Below are 19,035 nucleotides of genomic sequence, written 5' to 3'. Positions count from 1 at the left end.
GCATTACCCTAACATGAGCTTTGACACCAGAAGCATTTGTGTATGGAATTTCTACAGACAAACACTAAATGCAAGCTTTAGACAGCCAGTCAGAATCAGCTCCAAGCAGGTACCTTGGCCTGACTTACAAAAAAAAAAAAAAACAGCTACAAAGTGCTAACAAGAAAATATGTACAGGCACACACCTTTTTTTCCACATGAAGTCTGAATTGGCAGCCGGTAAAGGAAGTGCTGCAGCTGTCAAAGGAGCACAGAGACACTGCCTGGAAAAGATAGGAATGACAAAACCCCTGATAACAGTTAGGCAACAATAATTCTCTTTTCTAGAAGTTGCAGTGGGTTGTAGTAGCAGATCTCAAAGCAAACGAGCAAACCAAATAGCTTTTAGTGTTTATTCATACACATTTGATTGAAATAAAAACATAGCTGGCACGCAGTGCGTCTGATGCAGCTTGGATAATTATCGCTGTGTGACAGAGCTATAAAACCTGTGTAGAGATGAGAGCAAGGCAATTCATACTGAATCCTTTCACAGAGTTTATTGCTTCATTCCAGACCCCTGAGGCTAGCATCACTCTGATTCCAAGCAACAGTTTGTATGCTGATCTCGCCTGTTGGGATGTGTGTGCTGATGACATTGACTCCAACAGGAAGCCAGGGACTAATGATTCGCACATGTTTAGGATCACTAGGGTGCCACAATCTGGAGTTCGTCATGCCGCATGCCTCTGATTTATTTTGTTTTTGTCGCTTCACAAGGAGGGACAAGCCAATTTCTAAAGGAACAGAAACGAAGCCCCTTCCCCTCTCAGATATCTTGGCCTGCTTTATCTGATTTAGCTCCCAGCCAATTGAGATCTTCAGCTCAGTCACGGTTCATTTTGGAGCTTCAGACTTTAAAATGTGAGAGGTGAGATGGGGCATACACAACAGATGCTCTAATCGGATCCTGTTTTAAACACGCTCAGTCTGGCAAATTTTGTTGCTTTTATTCACAGCAGACAGATTTTTGATAGCACAGTCTTTCGTGTATATGCCGCAGACATAATCGGTGTAAGCAGTCTATCACAAGTCTGAAGCCAGTGAAAAATAAAACAAATCACTGAGCTTCAGTTTTTAGGATATTATGCATATTTATGGTGCATGTAAACATACATTCACACATATGTGTTATCCTTTAACCCAGGACTGGGTCTGCATGGCTCCTCTCCAGCTTCTCCTGCGTGGTCTGTGGGATGTTATCTGATAGTCACTCAGTGGTGAAAAGCAAACATTATGAGCCGCACAGCAAGGCCAGTTTAACCCCAAGGATTCGGCAGCGCTAGAAAAGGGACGAACACATCCTGGAAAGTAGGGAATGTAGATGTCTATAGTTTCAAAGTCAGCTGGATGTCTCATTTGAGAGTTAAATTAACCAGAGCACGACACAATGAGGCCACCCTATCCCAAGCTACAATAAAAGCACTGTGAGTAGCTGTGTGCAGAGTGGATTCCAAAGTTTTTCTCAGCTGTGAGGACCTAGAGATGTCCACTGAGATGACCTGAGGATTTATGTTTACAGACACTGTCAGCTACTTTCTGATAACATATGACCGGACTTAGTTCAGAGTTTCGGTGTTTCCTGTTGTTGTGGCAGCAGTCTCCACAGGTGAAGGAGTAACGGGCGTTGCATCATTCCTTCATAGTCCCACTTGTCTGTCCAGCTGTCCCAGCCTCCAACCTAGGGTCACGTCCAAAACCTAATCTCTTATTGTCTCACTCTTCCTTCTGTCCCATGCTTGCTGTTAGAGCTGGAGCAGCCCAAAAGAGTGATTTGGCCACTCCTGCAGGTGGAGCCCAGTGCTGTATACAGGGCTGGGCTTGAGGCTGACTCATGCTCTCATAAAACATTAATACGCCTCAGCTGTAACAGAAGACTTGACTTTTGATATGATCACTGGTTTAAACCTGGCCTATCGTGGCTTTGAATAGACAAACAAAAACCTGACATAAATTGCACACATGCCAAAAAAGGAAAGTGAAAGTTATCAGCTCTCAGCCTGTAACTCCGAAGCTCAGTCCAGAAGTATTGCTGCCACTAGAGACTCAGATATAAATATTAATAGCATAAAAAGTCAATAACAAATTTAAGATTATTTTAAGCATATTAAAAGCATCACATAATGTGTGTCCAAAGTAGTTATCCACACCATAGATAGGAATTTACCATAAATTCCTGCTACTTTTCCAACAAAGTCACAGTCAGATTTTTATAGTGTGAAAATATTATGTTAAATAACAGTATAATCACTATGATGCCTCTGTGGTTTGGTTTTAGGTCAGCTGTTTTGCTTGAGGCACTGGTCAAATAGCACTGCAACTCCTTTGCACAAACAGTGAGGTTCATATCGGGAAACAGAAATGTAATATCCACAAACCCAGTAATTCAACTTTATGAATAACTTGCTTTCTAAAATGGCTCACCTGTGTCCTGGTGAATCTTGCAATAAAGAGGGGTGTGTCGGTTTTAAATTTCAGCTGCAGCCTCATCACAATGGCAGTGACTATAGGTACTGGTGGCGAGCTGGTTCCTAGAGCACTTGGATTTTGATTCTTCACTTTTGAAAAGGAGTGGAGCTGTGTGTTTTCACTCCTCACTGACAGCAGACAAAAATCAATCAAAGAGATTGGCACTAATACGTGAGCAGGCTAAAGTGGGAGAAAACATGCCCACGTATCTTTTACAGCATCAACAGGGGGTGTTTTGTGTTGAAATACAGTATTTATCACAGAACTGTCTAAAGGTTTAGTTCAACAACATATGTGAATGTTTTTGTAAATATGATTAATTTCCAAACTAATGTTCGTTAATGATATGTTTGTTGCAGTCTGTCAGCTTCTTAAATTAAATCAAGTTGTAATAAGGAAAAGGGTGGGGTACCTACTGCTCACTGCAGTGAAGCCTCATTTGCTCAGGAATGTATCACAGAGAGTTTTTTTTTTTAAAAGCAGCAGCCTCAATTTAACTTTTCTAATTTAAAGTTAGGTTTGTTGTTACTCCGTGAATCGATTTTTCCACTTTACCAGAAAGATATTGATCTGGTGCTTCAACATTCTGCTTTGTCCACGTTGTAGTTAACAGTGCAGCATTGTGTGTGGGTCGTCCTGACCAAAGAGGAGGGTTAGACCACTATGACATTTATAGCCTCCACACTCACACTTGCTCCAGCTGGGCAGCCAGGTTTGACTCTTTACCCTGCTGCTGGCACTGCTTTCTCTCTGACCACTGCACCACTTACATCTTCATAAACACCAGCGTATCCAGCTGAGCAGTCGGCTGATTGTCAGAGAGCTCCCTCTTCCTGCTCCCCTCCAAATCTGCCAGGGCACCGCCTCGCCCGGCAGTTCCTCCCCTCACATGTTTACAAACACAGACCACAGGAATCCACCTGATGAGCCAAAAACTGGGAACGAATAGACAGAAAGAGGAACAGTTTTGTTGTTGTCCCACTGGAACTGGGTTGGTTTCAAATCAGCAAATTAGTGCTTGTTGTTGTTGTTGTTGTTGTTGTTTTTATTTGCATTCCAGGATGGTTTACAAATTTGTCACCATTGAAGGAATGACCACAGTGTAATGAGGGCTGCAGGGCCACATTGTGCTGTGGCAGGCAAATCTTTTCACTCTTCCTTGAATCTTGTGCTCATGGATTTCCAAGCAGTTCCACTTGTTAAGCATGACCAAAACACTGTGGCGTGTTAACTCTCCTTGGCAGCGGACAAACTCTCCTTTCTCCCTCCAGACGCAGGAGTAAACAGAAGGCCTGCTTCACACACACGGGAATTCTGGACATACCACGGGGCCTTCGGAGGGCTGGTCTGTTCATATGCAAGTACACGCACACACACATAGAACTCAGCTGACTATGTGTGTTGTGTCCACATGAGTTCAGCCAGACTGTCAGCTACAGCTCAGATGGTTGGGGTTTAAGGTGTGGTCTGTAAAGAAACGTATGCAAACAGTAAACATCCTGAGATGCAGGATCTTATAAGGACTGGTAACACATGGACCTATACAACTAGTGAATGTCATAGACACAACATGCCCTTTGTGGAATTTACTAAGTGACATCATAATGCTGCTTTATTTGGTGCGTGAATGCAGAGGCAGTCACCCGCTAACGAACTTATTGTTAAGTCTTTGTGGTTTGCACAATAATAGCACAAGACAAGACGCTCCATACAATCGTGTGAACTTTAGTACAATCTATGGATGATAGGCCGCTACGGGAAGGAAGGAGGGGGCTGGAGCGCGCCTCTGGTGACGTGCGGGGCCCGCGGGGCGGTGTTCCCAGGCGGAGAGAGAAACTGACTCGGGTGTGGGAGCCACATCTGGAATAGTAGCTAAAGCCAGAGTCGAGAGGAGCAGAAGGAGCTCGGTGATAACTTTCCAAACTGTTCACTTCAGCACTAACCTTTCACGGAAACTTTGACTTTTGTAAGTTGGACTCTGTCGGGGCGTTAATGTTTTCGCTTTACTCACTGAACCAGGTTCGCGTTTTCATTGACTTTTTCCCATATACGGCAGGACGTCAGCCCGGGACTTTAAATGGACTTTGGATTTTCTCATATGGCGCGATAATTCACCGTGTGTCCTAAACGTATTGGCTCGCTGGTCTATCGTTCATTTCCATCTAATTTTCCGTACCAGGGGAAACGAGGCGCGCGCATGGCGGCACTACGCTGGAATGTTTTTCATACGGATGGGTTGGGGTTGTCCCCCAGCAGCATGCATTGATTAGCCGTGGTCTTTCTTACTCATACTTGGTTTTCACCAAGCTCTTTTTCTACTACGCAAAGGCGCACTCCTTAGATTAACTTGTTGTATTTAAAATAACTTAAAACGCTTGAGTTTTATGAAAAGTTCAGTGTCGTGAAATTAACGCGAGAATAGATTTAGGCCTTTTACTATGGCCTGGTTTTAAACTTAAAAGTGGCCATTCCTGCAAAATCAGGAGGATTGTTTTGTGCCCATCAGGAAGAAATTAGAGTTCCTTTCTTTTTTCTTTTTGCGTTTGACTGTAAGAAGATACTTTCACATCGAGGTAAACAAGCAGCAGTGAGGAAACAACACCACCTGGCGACGAGATGAAATCATTTTGCGCGGCACATTTAACGGAGACTGGGTTTGAAAACTGACTGACTTGTTTTATCTTGTGTCTCCCTTTAGATCTTCTTGGAAAATGCTGCTCATCCTGCTTGGTGTGCTTATCATGCACTTGATCATTTTAATTCTTCTTATTGTGTCAACAGCAGCCAATGTAAGTTGTTTGCCTTCACTGTGCATGGCACACAATAGAAAAGGTGTACTATATGAATAAACTATCACAAGCTCTAGTATTTTTATTGTTTAATCAGTAACTATTGTTGTTGTTGGATATTATTGCCTAAGACCTCTACTGCAAATACAACAGTGTCGTTAAATGGTTCTGTGTTGTGTTTACCAGGCCTGGTCTGTAGATACAGAGGGAAACCCAAATAATCTATGGTGCTCAAAAGGAGGTTGCCAGCACACCAACAACGAGGGTTTGTCAGCTTTCCTTAAACACAAACTCTGTACTGTGCCTGATGTGCTTTCAGCACGAGAAGAAAACATGTTTACATTCATGTTCTCTATCATCTCTGCTTGTCTTCTAGACTGGATTCAGGCAGTACAAGCCCTCATGATCCTGTCCGTGCTCTTCTGCTTCTTCTCCTTCGTTGCATTTCTGTATCAGCTCTTCAGACTGGTCAAGGGTGGACGCTTTTTCTTCACCGCCATCTTCCAGATCTTGGCAAGTGAGTATGACTTCATCACACCCTGACTCTGGGTCACACCCTGCACAGAGCTGGGTGGAGCCGTGAGATCGTCTGCGTTTGCTTTCGATTCTCTTCACTTCTTGTCTGTCCTAGGTTTGTTCGTGATGTGTGGAGCGATCATCTACACTGTGATGGGTCCGAAAGAGCAGATTGGCTACGGATATGTGCTGGCTTGGGTAGCATTCCCTCTCTGTCTCATCAGTGGCCTTATTTATATCGTTCTGAGGAAAAAACAATGAGAGAAGAAGCAACAGCATCGCACTGTGCCTATTGCCCACAGACCATAGACTGACATCCCAACAATATAACAAAAGGACAGGTGTCACTAACAATTGTAAACACAAAAAGGAGACATTTATCACAGCTGGTATTTCAATATCCATAATGTTTCCATCATTCTGCAAACCTGTTTGCCGTGTGAAATGTAACAAACACTTCACATCATTGCTGTAGTGAATGTGTGTCTTCACAATGTGTTTAGAAATCTGTTAGTGACATATTGACTTTTGTTGCACGCTGGCCCCCAACACCCACAAATTCATCATGTGTTATAACAAAGATGATTTGTTCTGCCTTCCTTCACTACAAAGATGTACATAGTGTCTGTGGTTTTTAGACATATTTATAACATTTTACATACATTTTGTACATAGTGTTGTCAAGTTAACATTGTCATGCTCATTTCGTGATAGAGATTCTATCTTACAAATCATGCAGCTGTGCCAAAGAGATGTCGCTTCAACTTCCCATTTTTGTTTTTTTATTATGAAATTGTCATTTTTTAGTGTAAAATGCTTTAAAGTGTACCTTACCTAATATCGGTGTCTTCTTGAAGGAAACGAGTAAGTCCTCAGAAACAGAAAAATAACACTATGGTGTTAATAAACTCATCTTGTGTTTAGTTTTTTTGTTTTTTGAAATTATCGTTGTACTTGATATGGCAATAAAATGTTTTGCATTTTGTAATCTAGTTTTGAAAATTGGTGCTTTTTTTGTACTATTCAAAAAGTGTATAGCCCACTTTGTGTTGCATTTGTGTTCTGTCCTGTGATTAATTTGCCTTTTACAAACCTAAGTTTGTATTCTTTTAAATAAACTTTTTGAAATGTATCCTGCTCACAGATAAAATGTTCAGCTGTATGGATTTTTTCCCAGAAATCTGCCAAATGAAACGTAGTAAAGTACAATATTCTCTCAGTTTGATTATTATGTTTAGTAACACACCCTGGATCAACCATTAAAGGGGTGTGGCATGTGTAGAAAGTGAACTTCCAGTAGCTTTCTTGTACCACTTGGTGGAGCTATGATTTAAAAAAGAAAAACTAGGAGCCACTCGTTTATCCAACTCATCTCAGCAAGTGGAATAATACAGCAAATCCCATTTTAATTTTTAACTCTGCACATGGTGCAAACAATTTTCTAATAGACTTTTATGATTACTGATTCCCAACATCCAGAAATCCAGAGGGTTAAATGACAAATTTTGGATTTACATATTAGCACCAACTGGCCACAGTCTGAGAACATGCTTATCAACTGTGTACAGCAAGACAGATCAACCAAAGGAATCAGGTTAAATGGGGGAAAAAAGCATTGTACATGGTAAAAACATGCTACATGGTTTTGCAGAACATCTCAAAGAAGACGCTGAACTTTCTTGCTGCTGAAGTTTTCCACTTTACACACACTTTCCACAACAAATACACTTCTGTAGTGACCTTTTCACCAGCAGCACACTGAGAGCACGTGCAAGTACATTTCATACTGTACCACCAGGAGTTTGTATCTGTATCCGTTAAATTCGATCAATAGTCAGATGAGCAGTAAGTCGGTAATGGCTTTAGTGAAAAAAATACAGGATCACTTTACTTTCCACTAGGTGGTGACACCAATGCACTTTTGTTGTCCAGTCATGAATTCACTCCACAGTACTTAAAGGTTTTATTTAAGAAGTTGTAATTTTTGACCTAAGGTATACAATGTAATGTGATTTTTCAGATTTTCAAATAGATGTTTTCTCCTACTCTATTTCCTGTTTAGCATTCACATCACTGGGGTCATCTGACACTAAGCCTCACTCCTTCTACTGCTCGGAAGTGGATCACTGAAAAAACTAAGTAAAGGAAGTTTACAGATGTCTTTTCCTTATTTAGAACACAGAGGATTACGGCTGCCACTCATTAAACATAGTGTTGGCACGATGTTTTACTACAAAAGGATTCCTGACATAGCAGCCATCTTACTCATATTAATATTATTATCAGCAGCAGATTCAAAGACAAAAAAAAAAAATACTGATTTAAATGAAACTTGTAAACCACTTTTGACACTACATATATTTTTATTTTGTTTATCGCATCATCAAGAAATATATTAGAATCAATTAATTTGTTCAGGTAAACATAGGAGTGCATAAATGTTCCTTTCCGTTTATTTTGTGCACATAATTATGAGATGATGAAATATATTTGCACTTAAAATTTTCAGTTCAGTTTCATGTTAGTTTTTATGTTAGCAGACACTACAATACAGTTTACATAAGTTGTACACACACTCACGTGCACATGTACATACACCTGCAGGCAAACACAATTCAACATACACACCCAGAGATGTGTCATGCGCTACTCAGCCAAGATATAACAACTTCTTATGGCTGCTGGCAGACAGAGAATTAAAATCTCATTCACAGGTTTGGTGGTTATAAGAGGTCTTTCTAACTTCATCAGTCCTGACACAGAAGAGAGGCCGGTTAACACTGCTCTGGTAAAAGTCCCTGGGCACACAGATAACATATTGGAGATGTCAAGAAAACTCTGGAGGCCTATAATGGCCTCGCAGCTCCATTGCAAACGCAGTTAAGCATAAGCGTTATTTATCACTGGGAGGGTTACTGTGGGGCACTTAGTTTTTACTGCAGGACATGCAGAATGGGGGCAGAGTGGACTGAGAGGAAGCCACCCTCATCACTAATCACTGGGTTCTAAGCATGGTGGCTGTATGCATGGAGCATGTCAACAGTGTTTAACTACAGTACTTAAAATGTCTGACCCTTCATAGAGTTATTCTTTTATAGAGCAACAGCCAAGGACTTAACATGCAGTCAACCAAGAGCTTCCTTGGTATCCCAGGAACCAATTGGGATTATTTTCAGTGTCTACATTTGGGAATTTCTCTGACGACGCAGCAATGGTTGGAACTTAGCACATACAATAAACTGGTGCCAGCTGAAGGCTCCCTGAATGGGACATGTGAGGACTTCAGAGGAAGCTGCAATCCTCCACTCTTCTTTCTCTTTTGATTTGTTGCCATTTTATCCCGAGTGTCTGTCTCCCAGAACAAAATCCGGAGACTTCAGATGTAACTAAACAACACAGAAAATGGCCAAGCCCTCTTTATTCAAGGCTGATTTCATCACGCCCATAAATCTCAGAGAAATCAAAGCCCATCCTATGCCCGCCCCTTTACCCTCCCTTTGTCTTGCTAATACACATTAGAGTGCGGCTGGCTGCCCACTTTGACAGCACCGGGACAGGATCTGGGTAAAGTTGCACATGTGGAACCTGGAGGCACCTTTGACCCATGACCCCTGCTGTTGAATCCTGCCAGTAGTGTCGACTTTAAACCCCCGCCATGCACTGGAATCTTCCAGCTCCGTTTCCTGCCTGAAACATCCTGAAACTCACAGGGGGTGACATAAAGATATATTGGATTAAGATCACAATAATTGCTCTTCTTTCTGTTTGCTGTCTCTGTTTCAGTTTTCTTAGTACAGAAATGCACATAACTGCTGCACATCCACACTCATGGACACCAAGCTACAAACACAGCGCATACAGAACATTAATACATTTGGTCCAAATGGATGAGTGTGAACTGACCCCACAAAGACCAGAACACCCATCAATTCATGCTCTTTATACTTTCACAAAAATGTGCAGGGCACAGATGTGAAATTTGATAGAACATTTTCCTACAGAAGACAAGCTTTCAGGAGCGACACAACCAGAAATTCCAAAAGGCAAAAGCTCAACACAGCACATGGACTTATGGAATAAAATTTAAAAACTGTTACACAATGTGCACTCACTCCTCCCAAATGGCCCTGACTAATTGTTGATTCAAAACATTGGTCCTGTAACTTCAGATTTAATTAAAACACTTGAGCCATTAATAATTTAGGGCCAGCAGTAAGATTAAACCCATCATAATTGTCGAAGAGAAAGAGAGAGGTGGTTAGATGGAAATAAAGAAGAAACTAATTAATTATTTATATTGCCCATATAAAATCTGGTTCCATAAATATCAGAGAGGAATCTGGGAAGTGCTGCTAACATTTGATGCCGCAATATTTCCATCCATATTTCTGTTTGTGTACGAAACACACACACACACACACACACACACACACACACACACACACACACACCTGATACACATACTTCAGACACACTGAAAAGCTGTGTGGCTACTAGCCAGAAACAAAGACCTTCTAATCCAACGCTGGTGGCTAACAAGGGTTTCTATACTGGTGTGATGAGGCTACTGAGGCAAACATTTCTCTTTTAATTATACAACAGTGAGTTGGAGAGTGTCTTGCCACACTCTGGTGTTTCAGGCCTTAGCAGCGTTCCTCCAAATTAAAGAGCAGTGTGACAGTGCTAAGATGCATCACTGTGGGGAAATGTGGAGCGGCGGTTACACGGCTGCTGATCCATTTATGGGCTTCAAATGTGCTTCCCACATTTGACTTGGAGATGAAAATATGCAGATAATTTGAGAGAGCTTCTGAGAGCTTGCACGTGTGGGCACGTGAGGACGATTCCACAGTGAGTGGCACAAAAATGATTTGATAACGTGACACATTTTGGAGTAAGGTGTTTCTGTTCATACAGCGTAATAAAAAAAAGAAGACATTAAATGTATTACAGTTTTCCAGCACATATGAAAACGTGTCATTTCTGTGTCATAAGACAGTTATTCAAAATTGGGCAACTGCTTGATGCTTCACAGAGTTTGTTTAAGTATAGAAAAAAAATATCTCTCAGAATTTGGGTTTAAATATTTTTAACTGTAACTTAACTGCTGCACATTAATAAACAGCATTGATTTCAGCAAACTCAGACTTTGACACATGGAACACAGTTCAAACTCAGGCATTTTGTGCATATTTGCACCTATCTTTTCTGTAGTTGTCAGTATGTCTGACTCTTACTGCCCACTTCGATAGTTACACCTGTCAATCTAATGCACTCCAGTGAAATCCATGTTTTGGCTCCCTCATTTTCAATAGCGTGGCTGAAGCATTAGAACTATCTGTCAGCATAGTGTGACTCCACCATCCACTATGACCTAAAAAATAAACACATAGTAGAATTATCTCCTTTCTGACAGTTTTAACTTTCAAAACATGGAGAAATTATAATCTTGTAAAAGTAGAATTCATGACAGAGTTGCTGTACTGGATTGCATTAGATGTGCATAGGTGTACCAAATGAAGGGGCCAGTGAGTGTACATACTAGATACATAGAACTATTTACAACTGCTCATCTTTCGGTGGGCTAAACGAGCCTTATTGATATCTGCTGGCAGATCAAATGAACGATGGTGGCAGGAGCCTTATCAGGGGGTCAAACTGAAGTAGCTGTGTTATTTCAACCTCACTGACCCTGGCTAATGGCCCCAGTCTCCTCTGTAGATTTCTGAGTAGATGGGAAGGTGAGACCAGCCCAAGCTGGAGGTGCGTGCAGTGTTTGTCTTCCCATCCTGGATGCTCTACTCTGGTGACTAATGATCAGAGTCCCACTGGCTGCTGAGGGCTTGAATAAGGGGAGCTAGAATTACACCTTTAGTAAACATCACACTGCCCAAAGTTCAGAAAAAATGTGGATTCACCAGCTAAAAGCTTCACATTCTCAGACTTACACACTTAGGTAGGTCTAGAAGTCGCCGGTTCCTGGACCCTATCTGCTCAAACAGATAGTCAGAATCAATACCAGGATGCGTTTCTTATCTATCTGAATCTGCTGCCATTCTGGTGGGTCGCTTCCTCAACAGTAAAATCCCAAGGGATTGATGAAACTGGATGAAACAGCCTATTTCCTCCATCTTCATCTCCAGATCACTACAACCCAGGCTTAGTCTATTCATCCCCATTTGTCATCACCTGAAATGTTTTTTTTATCTCTTTGCATGTCTGTAGTTGTTTCTATGCTGCAGCTGCATTTTTATTTATTGGCTACATCCACTTTTCAAATTAGGACCACCCCACTAGCTCTGAGCTTTATTATTGTGTGTTTTATGCACTTTGACAGTGACTGACAGTGATTGAGTATAAGAGCTCTCATGTTAACATTATGTGTCATTATTGTTTAAGTGTTAAAGTATTATTATATAAAGTAGCAAAGGAACTACAGCTGCAAATCATTTACTATCTTCAAATTCAAGTGTTAGAATGTATGAGTAAGTATGCCCAATTAGGGTCATTGGTCATTGTAAGTGGCACAATCTCCAGAAAACCTTTTAAACCTGCGGGCATAAACTGAAGCCAAGTTGTAAGCAGCCAGTCTAATCTGTGTCACCCCATAGTTAACCCAGTCACTGAGAATGTTCAAATGCATAAACATAAAGAAAGAAAAAGAGAGATTGAGTGAGTGAATAGGGAAAAAATACTCTGCTTATCATACAGATCCCAGGTTGAGACGGGGTTAATAGGTTCCCCTAAACGTCTGCGTAGTGCAAATATTGACTGTGACTCCATCGTCTCATCTAATGACCTGGCCCATGTCTGATCTCTCCTCTGGTCACGTTACCTACAGACTAAAGAGCACAAACAGCTGCTATGTGATCGCTTCACCTCTGCTTTGAGAAAATCCAGACCAGGCCGGATTACTTGAGACTCGCATTGCTAATTATTACCCAGACTGCAAACAACAAAGATGGGAGTTGCAGAGGTGTAGGCTTGCTCTGTTTTTTTATTTAATGTAAAATTATGTGAGCAAATCTGAGGTTTGGAAACTTCTCCGATTCTTGCAATTCCAGGGAGGAATGTGTAACACTATCTTTTTTTGTTACATCTTTGAAGTAGATAATGATCTTATTATGTCTGGGGAGGAACTTTTTTTAATTGTCTGACTAAGTCCATTATTTTATTATTGGATGAATCTCAATTCATCCAATAATCTTTCGTAAAAGGTTTATTGTAAAACAAGATAACATCAAATATAAAATGTAAACAGTGATTTCTAAAACTATAGATCATCTCAATTAGTCCCACATTCCACAAAACCAATTGTACTACTGTGGTAAGTAAAGGTAAGAAAACAAATGGTTCACTGCTTGTTTGCAACTATTTATCGAAACAATTTGTTGGAAACTTTTTGCCCCGGAGAAGTGTCTTTTCACTTCCTGGGAAAACACATTTTCTAGTACGCAGTTTTTGTCAAAAACAAAAAACAAAATAGCCAGGTTAATTCAAACGTGCCTCTAAAAGTTGCTTACTCAGTTCCTCATTGAAAGTGTCAGGCAGAAAAAATTGCCCCAGGCCCACACGAGGCTGTGAACCCTATAAATGTGTTTTGGAAAAGTCGGAACCGGTGAGTGAGTTGTGGTTAAGTGAAAAAACACTTAAACACCGAAGACACTTTTCAACAAAACACACCTCTCCCAAAGACAGGCACACCCTATCCTTAGCTGCCATGTCTCTCATAACTGCCTGGTGCATTGCTGCTTACTGAGTTTTGGCTTTTATATAAATTCTCCTTTTTCATAATCATCAATTGTTTATAAAATCATAACCAATAACAGAGAAAAACTGACAACATTATTAAGGGGAAACATAAATACCAGTTGCTGGTGTTGTGTAACAGTTTTGATTTTCCCCATGATATTCATACCACGTTATTGTCACATAACCTAAAGAACAAACAAAATAATTTAATAGCAAATAGTTTAATATTGTTTTGCGCTAGATGCTCTGCAAAGTGCAGTTGACTTGTGCAAAAGAACATTTGACAAACGTCTGAGAACTATTTTACTTAAATATTTAATGTATGCACTGGCAGTAGAATATTGTATAATTAAAAACGTAAATTATTGAGCCACGGTTTAACCTTTCAATTTGCGGACACACGTATGAGTGGTCGTCGAAGTTAAGAGTGATGTCATATGACACCACCATGAAATCAGGATATCAGAGTTCATACAGTCATTTGTAGAATATTCTCCTTCTTGCTGCAGAGTATCCGCAACATTTACCTGCTTTAACAGAGCTTCATGGTGCTTGGTACAAACACGTTTGATCCCAAATGAAAACAGAACAAAGCAGTGGTTACATGTAAAAGAAAGGGTTTTATATTGTGTAAAGGCCAAACCATGGAAAGACCCCTGCTGTTGAAATCCATCAATTTAACCCATTACCACCCTCCACTTCTTGAGCTACATTATGTTTTTAGCAAATTTTAGATCGGGCAGATTTGACTGTGTTTCTTGCTCAGCTGGTTGCAGAAACTGATGGCTATTAGAGCTTTGCCTCTTTTGTTAACTGTATCTAGAGATGCATCTAAGTTTTTCCATTTAGTGTTCTTGTGGAGGGCGACTCAGCCCAAATAGTATTACTACCTTCCATTAATAATTGTTATTTCACATCTCCAAGCTTGTGCCCATTTGGTAAATAGAAATTATACAAGAGCAAAGAGTGGAAAAAACATGTTGTCAGAAACATTATATTACTGTCATATAGAGCAAGTGCTGTTACAGCTTCACGGGTATCTCAAGTGTGCCTGTGAGTCGAAACGAGACATTTCCATCTGTAGCTGTCAAGATGTATATAAGCTTTTTGACAGATCCAAAGTTCACAGCTTGTTTGTTTTGTCGACTTCTTCCCACACTCTGACACATGACCCGCAGTGGAGCAAACATCAACACTAAACTTCGGGGTCAAAAAGAGAAGGAAGCTCTGGGTTAGGCAGGGGTAAGTCTAGAAAAGGTTTACTACAAGTGCCATTAAGAGTAACTGTCAAATACTGACAGTTGTCAACACCCCAGAGAAAGTCAACAACCGGAATCCGCCTTTACTTTGTTCAAAATATTTCAATAGACAATTTTAGTAGGTCACACAATAAAAACACTTGTGTGACACAAAAAATGGACACAACATATACATGTACACTGACTCAGACATATTTTGGCACATAAAGATGTGCATAGTGCAGCAAAACATTTTTCTTCTCAATGCCACCTTAATCAGAATCGTCCATTGCCACTGTGTGAAAGGGCCGTGCAAGGACAGGGCTGTATGTCACACAGTCATACCTCTGAACCCTGTTTTGCTACAGGTGCAGCTAAGATCATAAATCTGATCTGGTCATAAAGCTCCTGCCTTCGAGCATTTAGAGGTAAACACAGTGGCCAACACATTCCTCTGGAACACACTGCATAACCTTTTAAATCTTATTGTTATCTTAACAGCTATGAATATGAGTTGAACTTGGACTCATAAAGTCTCTCATAAACGTGTATCATAACCTTCCAATTATGACCAAGCAGAGTGTCAACAATGATACACCAAAGTGGGTGCTTCGTTTCACATCCATTGCCCAGCCAGATGGCCAGACCACACCAGTCTAATGTTAAGCCTGTGGGGTTCACGGGTCCTTCAAACACCGCTAAAGACGAATGGAGGTGGAGCTGATCAGTTTTGATGGCAGTGTTTCACCAAAGTCTATTTGATCTTCATTCAGCCTGCTAAAACCACTTTGAGACATGTTGTGGCAGGGAGCTGCATGAATTTACTTTTGACACTCGATCACATGGTGTGACATCTGGTGCCAGAAATCACTGAGGTTCTTTCCTGCAGGGAAAATTGATGCCAAGCCTTTCATAGTTGTTCCTACTAATTTAAGCAATGCTTCATCATTTGAAACAATTGGTAAATTCCTACAGAAGGCTGATTGATTTCAAATAACTGAGAGTAACTCGAGGTTCACAGCCACCACACAAAACTGTTGTTTTGCCTATTGTGACTATGAGATGTTAGACTTTCACGTCACTGAAAATACATGTGCAGAGTTTGACAGTTTCAGTGAGGGAGAAGGTGTAGATGTAATTTTAGACTTTTTTAAATTTATTTTTTGTCCTTTCAGCTTATCTCATGATTTCAGGGTTGCACAGTGGATCATTGTCCACATGTTGATTTGGCACAGTTTTTACTTCCCTTCCTGACGCAACCCTCCCCAATTGCTACTGGGCTTGGACCGGCACTGCACAGCTGGGGAGGGGAAAGATGTAATTTTTTAATATCTAATAAATTAACTTTTTTGTAAAAAAAATCTTTAAAGTCCGGTGCAAAAGTAATTTTAGTAATTACTAGCAATTTTTACTAGAAATTACTAAAAGTGACTAAACTAGTAATTTAGTAATTTTTAAGCACATTCTCAAGGAGAACAGAAGAAGTCTAGCAAGATCCTGGTTCAGCATCTGGCAGGTTCATCTGAATGTCAGTTGATCCTTCCACAGGATGAAGAAGCTTTATCAGAAATGGCCTTTGTGGAAAGATAGTAGCCATGATCCAACTTTTACGAAAGGTAAAAGGGTGAAAAGGCTGAGATATGGAACAATTCACAAAGAGCATTAGGGTGTGATAAAGTTAATTATGAAATTCTTGGGTTATTTTGTTGAGAGATAAGGAGAAACTTCACTCGAACGTGGTTGAGGGTCTGACATAGTCTAGGCAGGCGTTACTGCAAGTGGTGTTGGTGATATTGTCCAAATTGATGGGATCACAAATGTTGAAAGGTACAGACAGGTTTTAACTTATCATGCCATTCCTTTTGGAAAGTATATGATTGCAAAAGGTTTTATTTTTCAGGATGAGAATAAACACAAGCACATTGCTAATGGAGTGAAATGGTGTAAAAAAACAAAAGAATAGCACATAAAACACATAAAGTTATGGTCTGGCCACTACAGGGTCCAAAGAAAAAAATGTGCTTGTAATGTACAACTTGTCATGAATTCCTACTGTAATTCACACTCTATATCATTTCGGAAGCCATGTGAGCCCCAAGCTAAAGTGCTGGAATAACCAGTGGGTGCCAACGATGAGGATGGGGGCAGTGCGGCTACAGCATGTCAGTTATTATCCCGCTCTTTATTTGAATTAAGAAACTGTTGCTGTGCACTTGCTTCCTGTTATAACACGCTTTTGGAAAGATGAATTGCTCTTACAATGCAGGGCAGATATTGAGCTTTATTTCAGTCAGTGCATTATTTGCGGGAGGAGAAGAAAGTGGGGAAAGAGAAAGAGAGAAAGACCTCTGAAAGGCGCAAAGTGCCTCTGAACCTTCAGAGCTACATTCAAGCTGTCTCTGGGTGGTATTTGATATCTTGATGAGCGCAAAGCAGTTTTTCAAAGGTTGCAGGGCACAAACCCATTTTTAATGCTGACAGGTCTTTGGTTTGGTCCTGTGGTTTGCCATGATTTGTTTCTCATTAATGTGGAATTTGGTCCTTATATTTATGTGGATACAACCCTGCTCTTAACACACACACACACATACACACATACACACACACACACTCTCTCATCCTTAGCCTTAACTTTGCCTCAACAGAGTCACACAGTGCTGACAGACTAAATGAGAGAGACGCCAACACACAGTTGAGTCCAAAACTGCATCCCAGCACTGTAGGAACATTGCCTGTTTTCCTCTGGTTTAACTTGCTTGGAGAACAAGGAAAGAAAAATGCGACCCCAAAGGCAACGAGTAAGAGAATAAAAACATAGGGAAAGAATTAGCTAAATAACAGATTAGTGACTATCAACTGGAAAGTGGTTTTCCTGAGAATTCACTGCGTAGTATATAAAACAGTGCAATTCAAGTGCGGCCACAGTGAAAAGAAGATGTTCCAGGTGAAAAAAATACATTACCCATAATTTTATTTCCCTTTAGATAAACCAAACATGCCTACAAGGGCAGGAAAAAAAAGAAAATGTAAATAGTCTTTAACTTTAGCAAACAATTGAGCTCCCTGCCTGTCTGTCTTGTTATAGAGAAGTAGAAAATGATAGAATTAATCTGCGTCTACTCATTTTCTACTGCTTGTTGTTCAGTTAGTCAGTGCCGCAGTGTCCACTCAGGTGTCAAGGTGTCATACTGCCTTGAGATGATTTGCACGGTGAACAGACGCTATATAAATGATGTTGAATTACCTCGGCTGGTAGAGTGTCGCGTCTGGCTTTTCACAATCACATTTTGATTCCGACTCTGAAATCCATCATGAACTTATTATGATCTGTCATGAACACCCTAAGGTACTAAGCTTCTCATTTTAAGTTGGCCACGCACCCTCCCATTTAGCCCAGCAGATTTGGAGGTTTTGTTTCCTCAGAATAACCACATCACACTCAGCTATAAACTGCTGACAAACCACTCCACTAAGAATCAGAGGTCATGGTCTGATGAAGCCAAAAAGACAAGTATCAGTCCAGTGACACCAAACAACCCTCCCAAAGTCCTCTGGTCCTTGACATCCTGTGCCGTAATATCAGAAACAGAAGAGGGCACGCCCCAGATGGACCCCAGTTCCCAGACTGAACATGTTTGGGAGTATGCAATTGAAAATCTATGTCTAAACTCTAAAAGAAATCTTAACCAACTAGTCCCAGTAAAAACTTTGTAAAGTTAAAAATGACAGAAAGCCCAAATCAAACAAAGTTATCATCATAATCACGGATAATGAGTAAAATATACTCTATTCTTTGTCTAGTCTTTACAACGATGCATTTATCACTGCATAAATAATTGAATTAGTCTTCCTTGTCCATCTTAACAGAGATTTTGTTCAAGTCCTCTGAGCCGCGGGTTCTCTGGTTGGTGGATATCTTCACCAAGTGACCACAGAGAAATGCGAACTGCTTAACAGTGTGACACGAATTTCTGAATGAAACGGTGGGACTAAATGAACTAGAAAGTGTGTGTGTGTGTGTTTCTGTGTGTGTGTGCGTGTGCGTGTATAAGCCATGAGGACATGAGTTACAAAGCTGAACCATCCAGTCACTCACCCACATTATTATCCCCTCCCACTCTTTCCTCTCGCTGCTCTGCTGAAGATTGCAGCAGCAGCCAAGGCAGGAGAGCTGGGCAAAGAACAGGATCAAGTGGGTGGTCGTTTTCGAGCCCACTCTATAAAACATCTCT

General features: G+C 40.7%; 1 protein-coding gene across 2 annotated transcripts; it reads left to right on the top strand.

The window, feature by feature from the left end:
* Positions 1-4,313: 4,313 nt before the first annotated feature.
* On the top strand, positions 4,314-6,963 carry LOC137099880 (peripheral myelin protein 22-like). 2 transcript variants are annotated; one of them, XM_067477255.1, is made up of 5 exons: positions 4,314-4,474; positions 5,207-5,297; positions 5,484-5,562; positions 5,674-5,814; positions 5,929-6,963. In XM_067477255.1, exons 2-5 carry the CDS (start codon positions 5,220-5,222, stop codon positions 6,072-6,074), a joined length of 444 nt encoding a protein of 147 aa, XP_067333356.1. In that variant the 5' UTR covers positions 4,314-4,474; positions 5,207-5,219; the 3' UTR covers positions 6,075-6,963. The 2 variants fall into 2 exon arrangements, with proteins under 2 accessions (XP_067333356.1, XP_067333357.1); XM_067477256.1 differs by lacking the exon at positions 4,314-4,474 and adding an exon at positions 4,500-5,081.
* The last annotated feature ends 12,072 nt before the right edge of the window (positions 6,964-19,035 follow it).

Source organism: Channa argus, chromosome 15 (assembly GCF_033026475.1).
Source record: "Channa argus isolate prfri chromosome 15, Channa argus male v1.0, whole genome shotgun sequence".
Classification (NCBI taxonomy): domain Eukaryota; kingdom Metazoa; phylum Chordata; class Actinopteri; order Anabantiformes; family Channidae; genus Channa; species Channa argus.
Note: the sequence above shows the minus strand (reverse complement) of the source record. Positions and strands in the feature narration are given on the sequence as shown.

Coding starts and splice junctions, on each gene's coding strand:
- LOC137099880 (XM_067477255.1), top strand. CDS start 5,220: ATGCTGCTCATCCTGCTTGGTGTGCTTATCATGCACTTGATCATTTTA. Junction 5,298..5,483: donor TTGTGTCAACAGCAGCCAAT/GTAAGTTGTTTG, acceptor TGTGTTTACCAG/GCCTGGTCTGTAGATACAGA. Junction 5,563..5,673: donor CCAGCACACCAACAACGAGG/GTTTGTCAGCTT, acceptor CTTGTCTTCTAG/ACTGGATTCAGGCAGTACAA.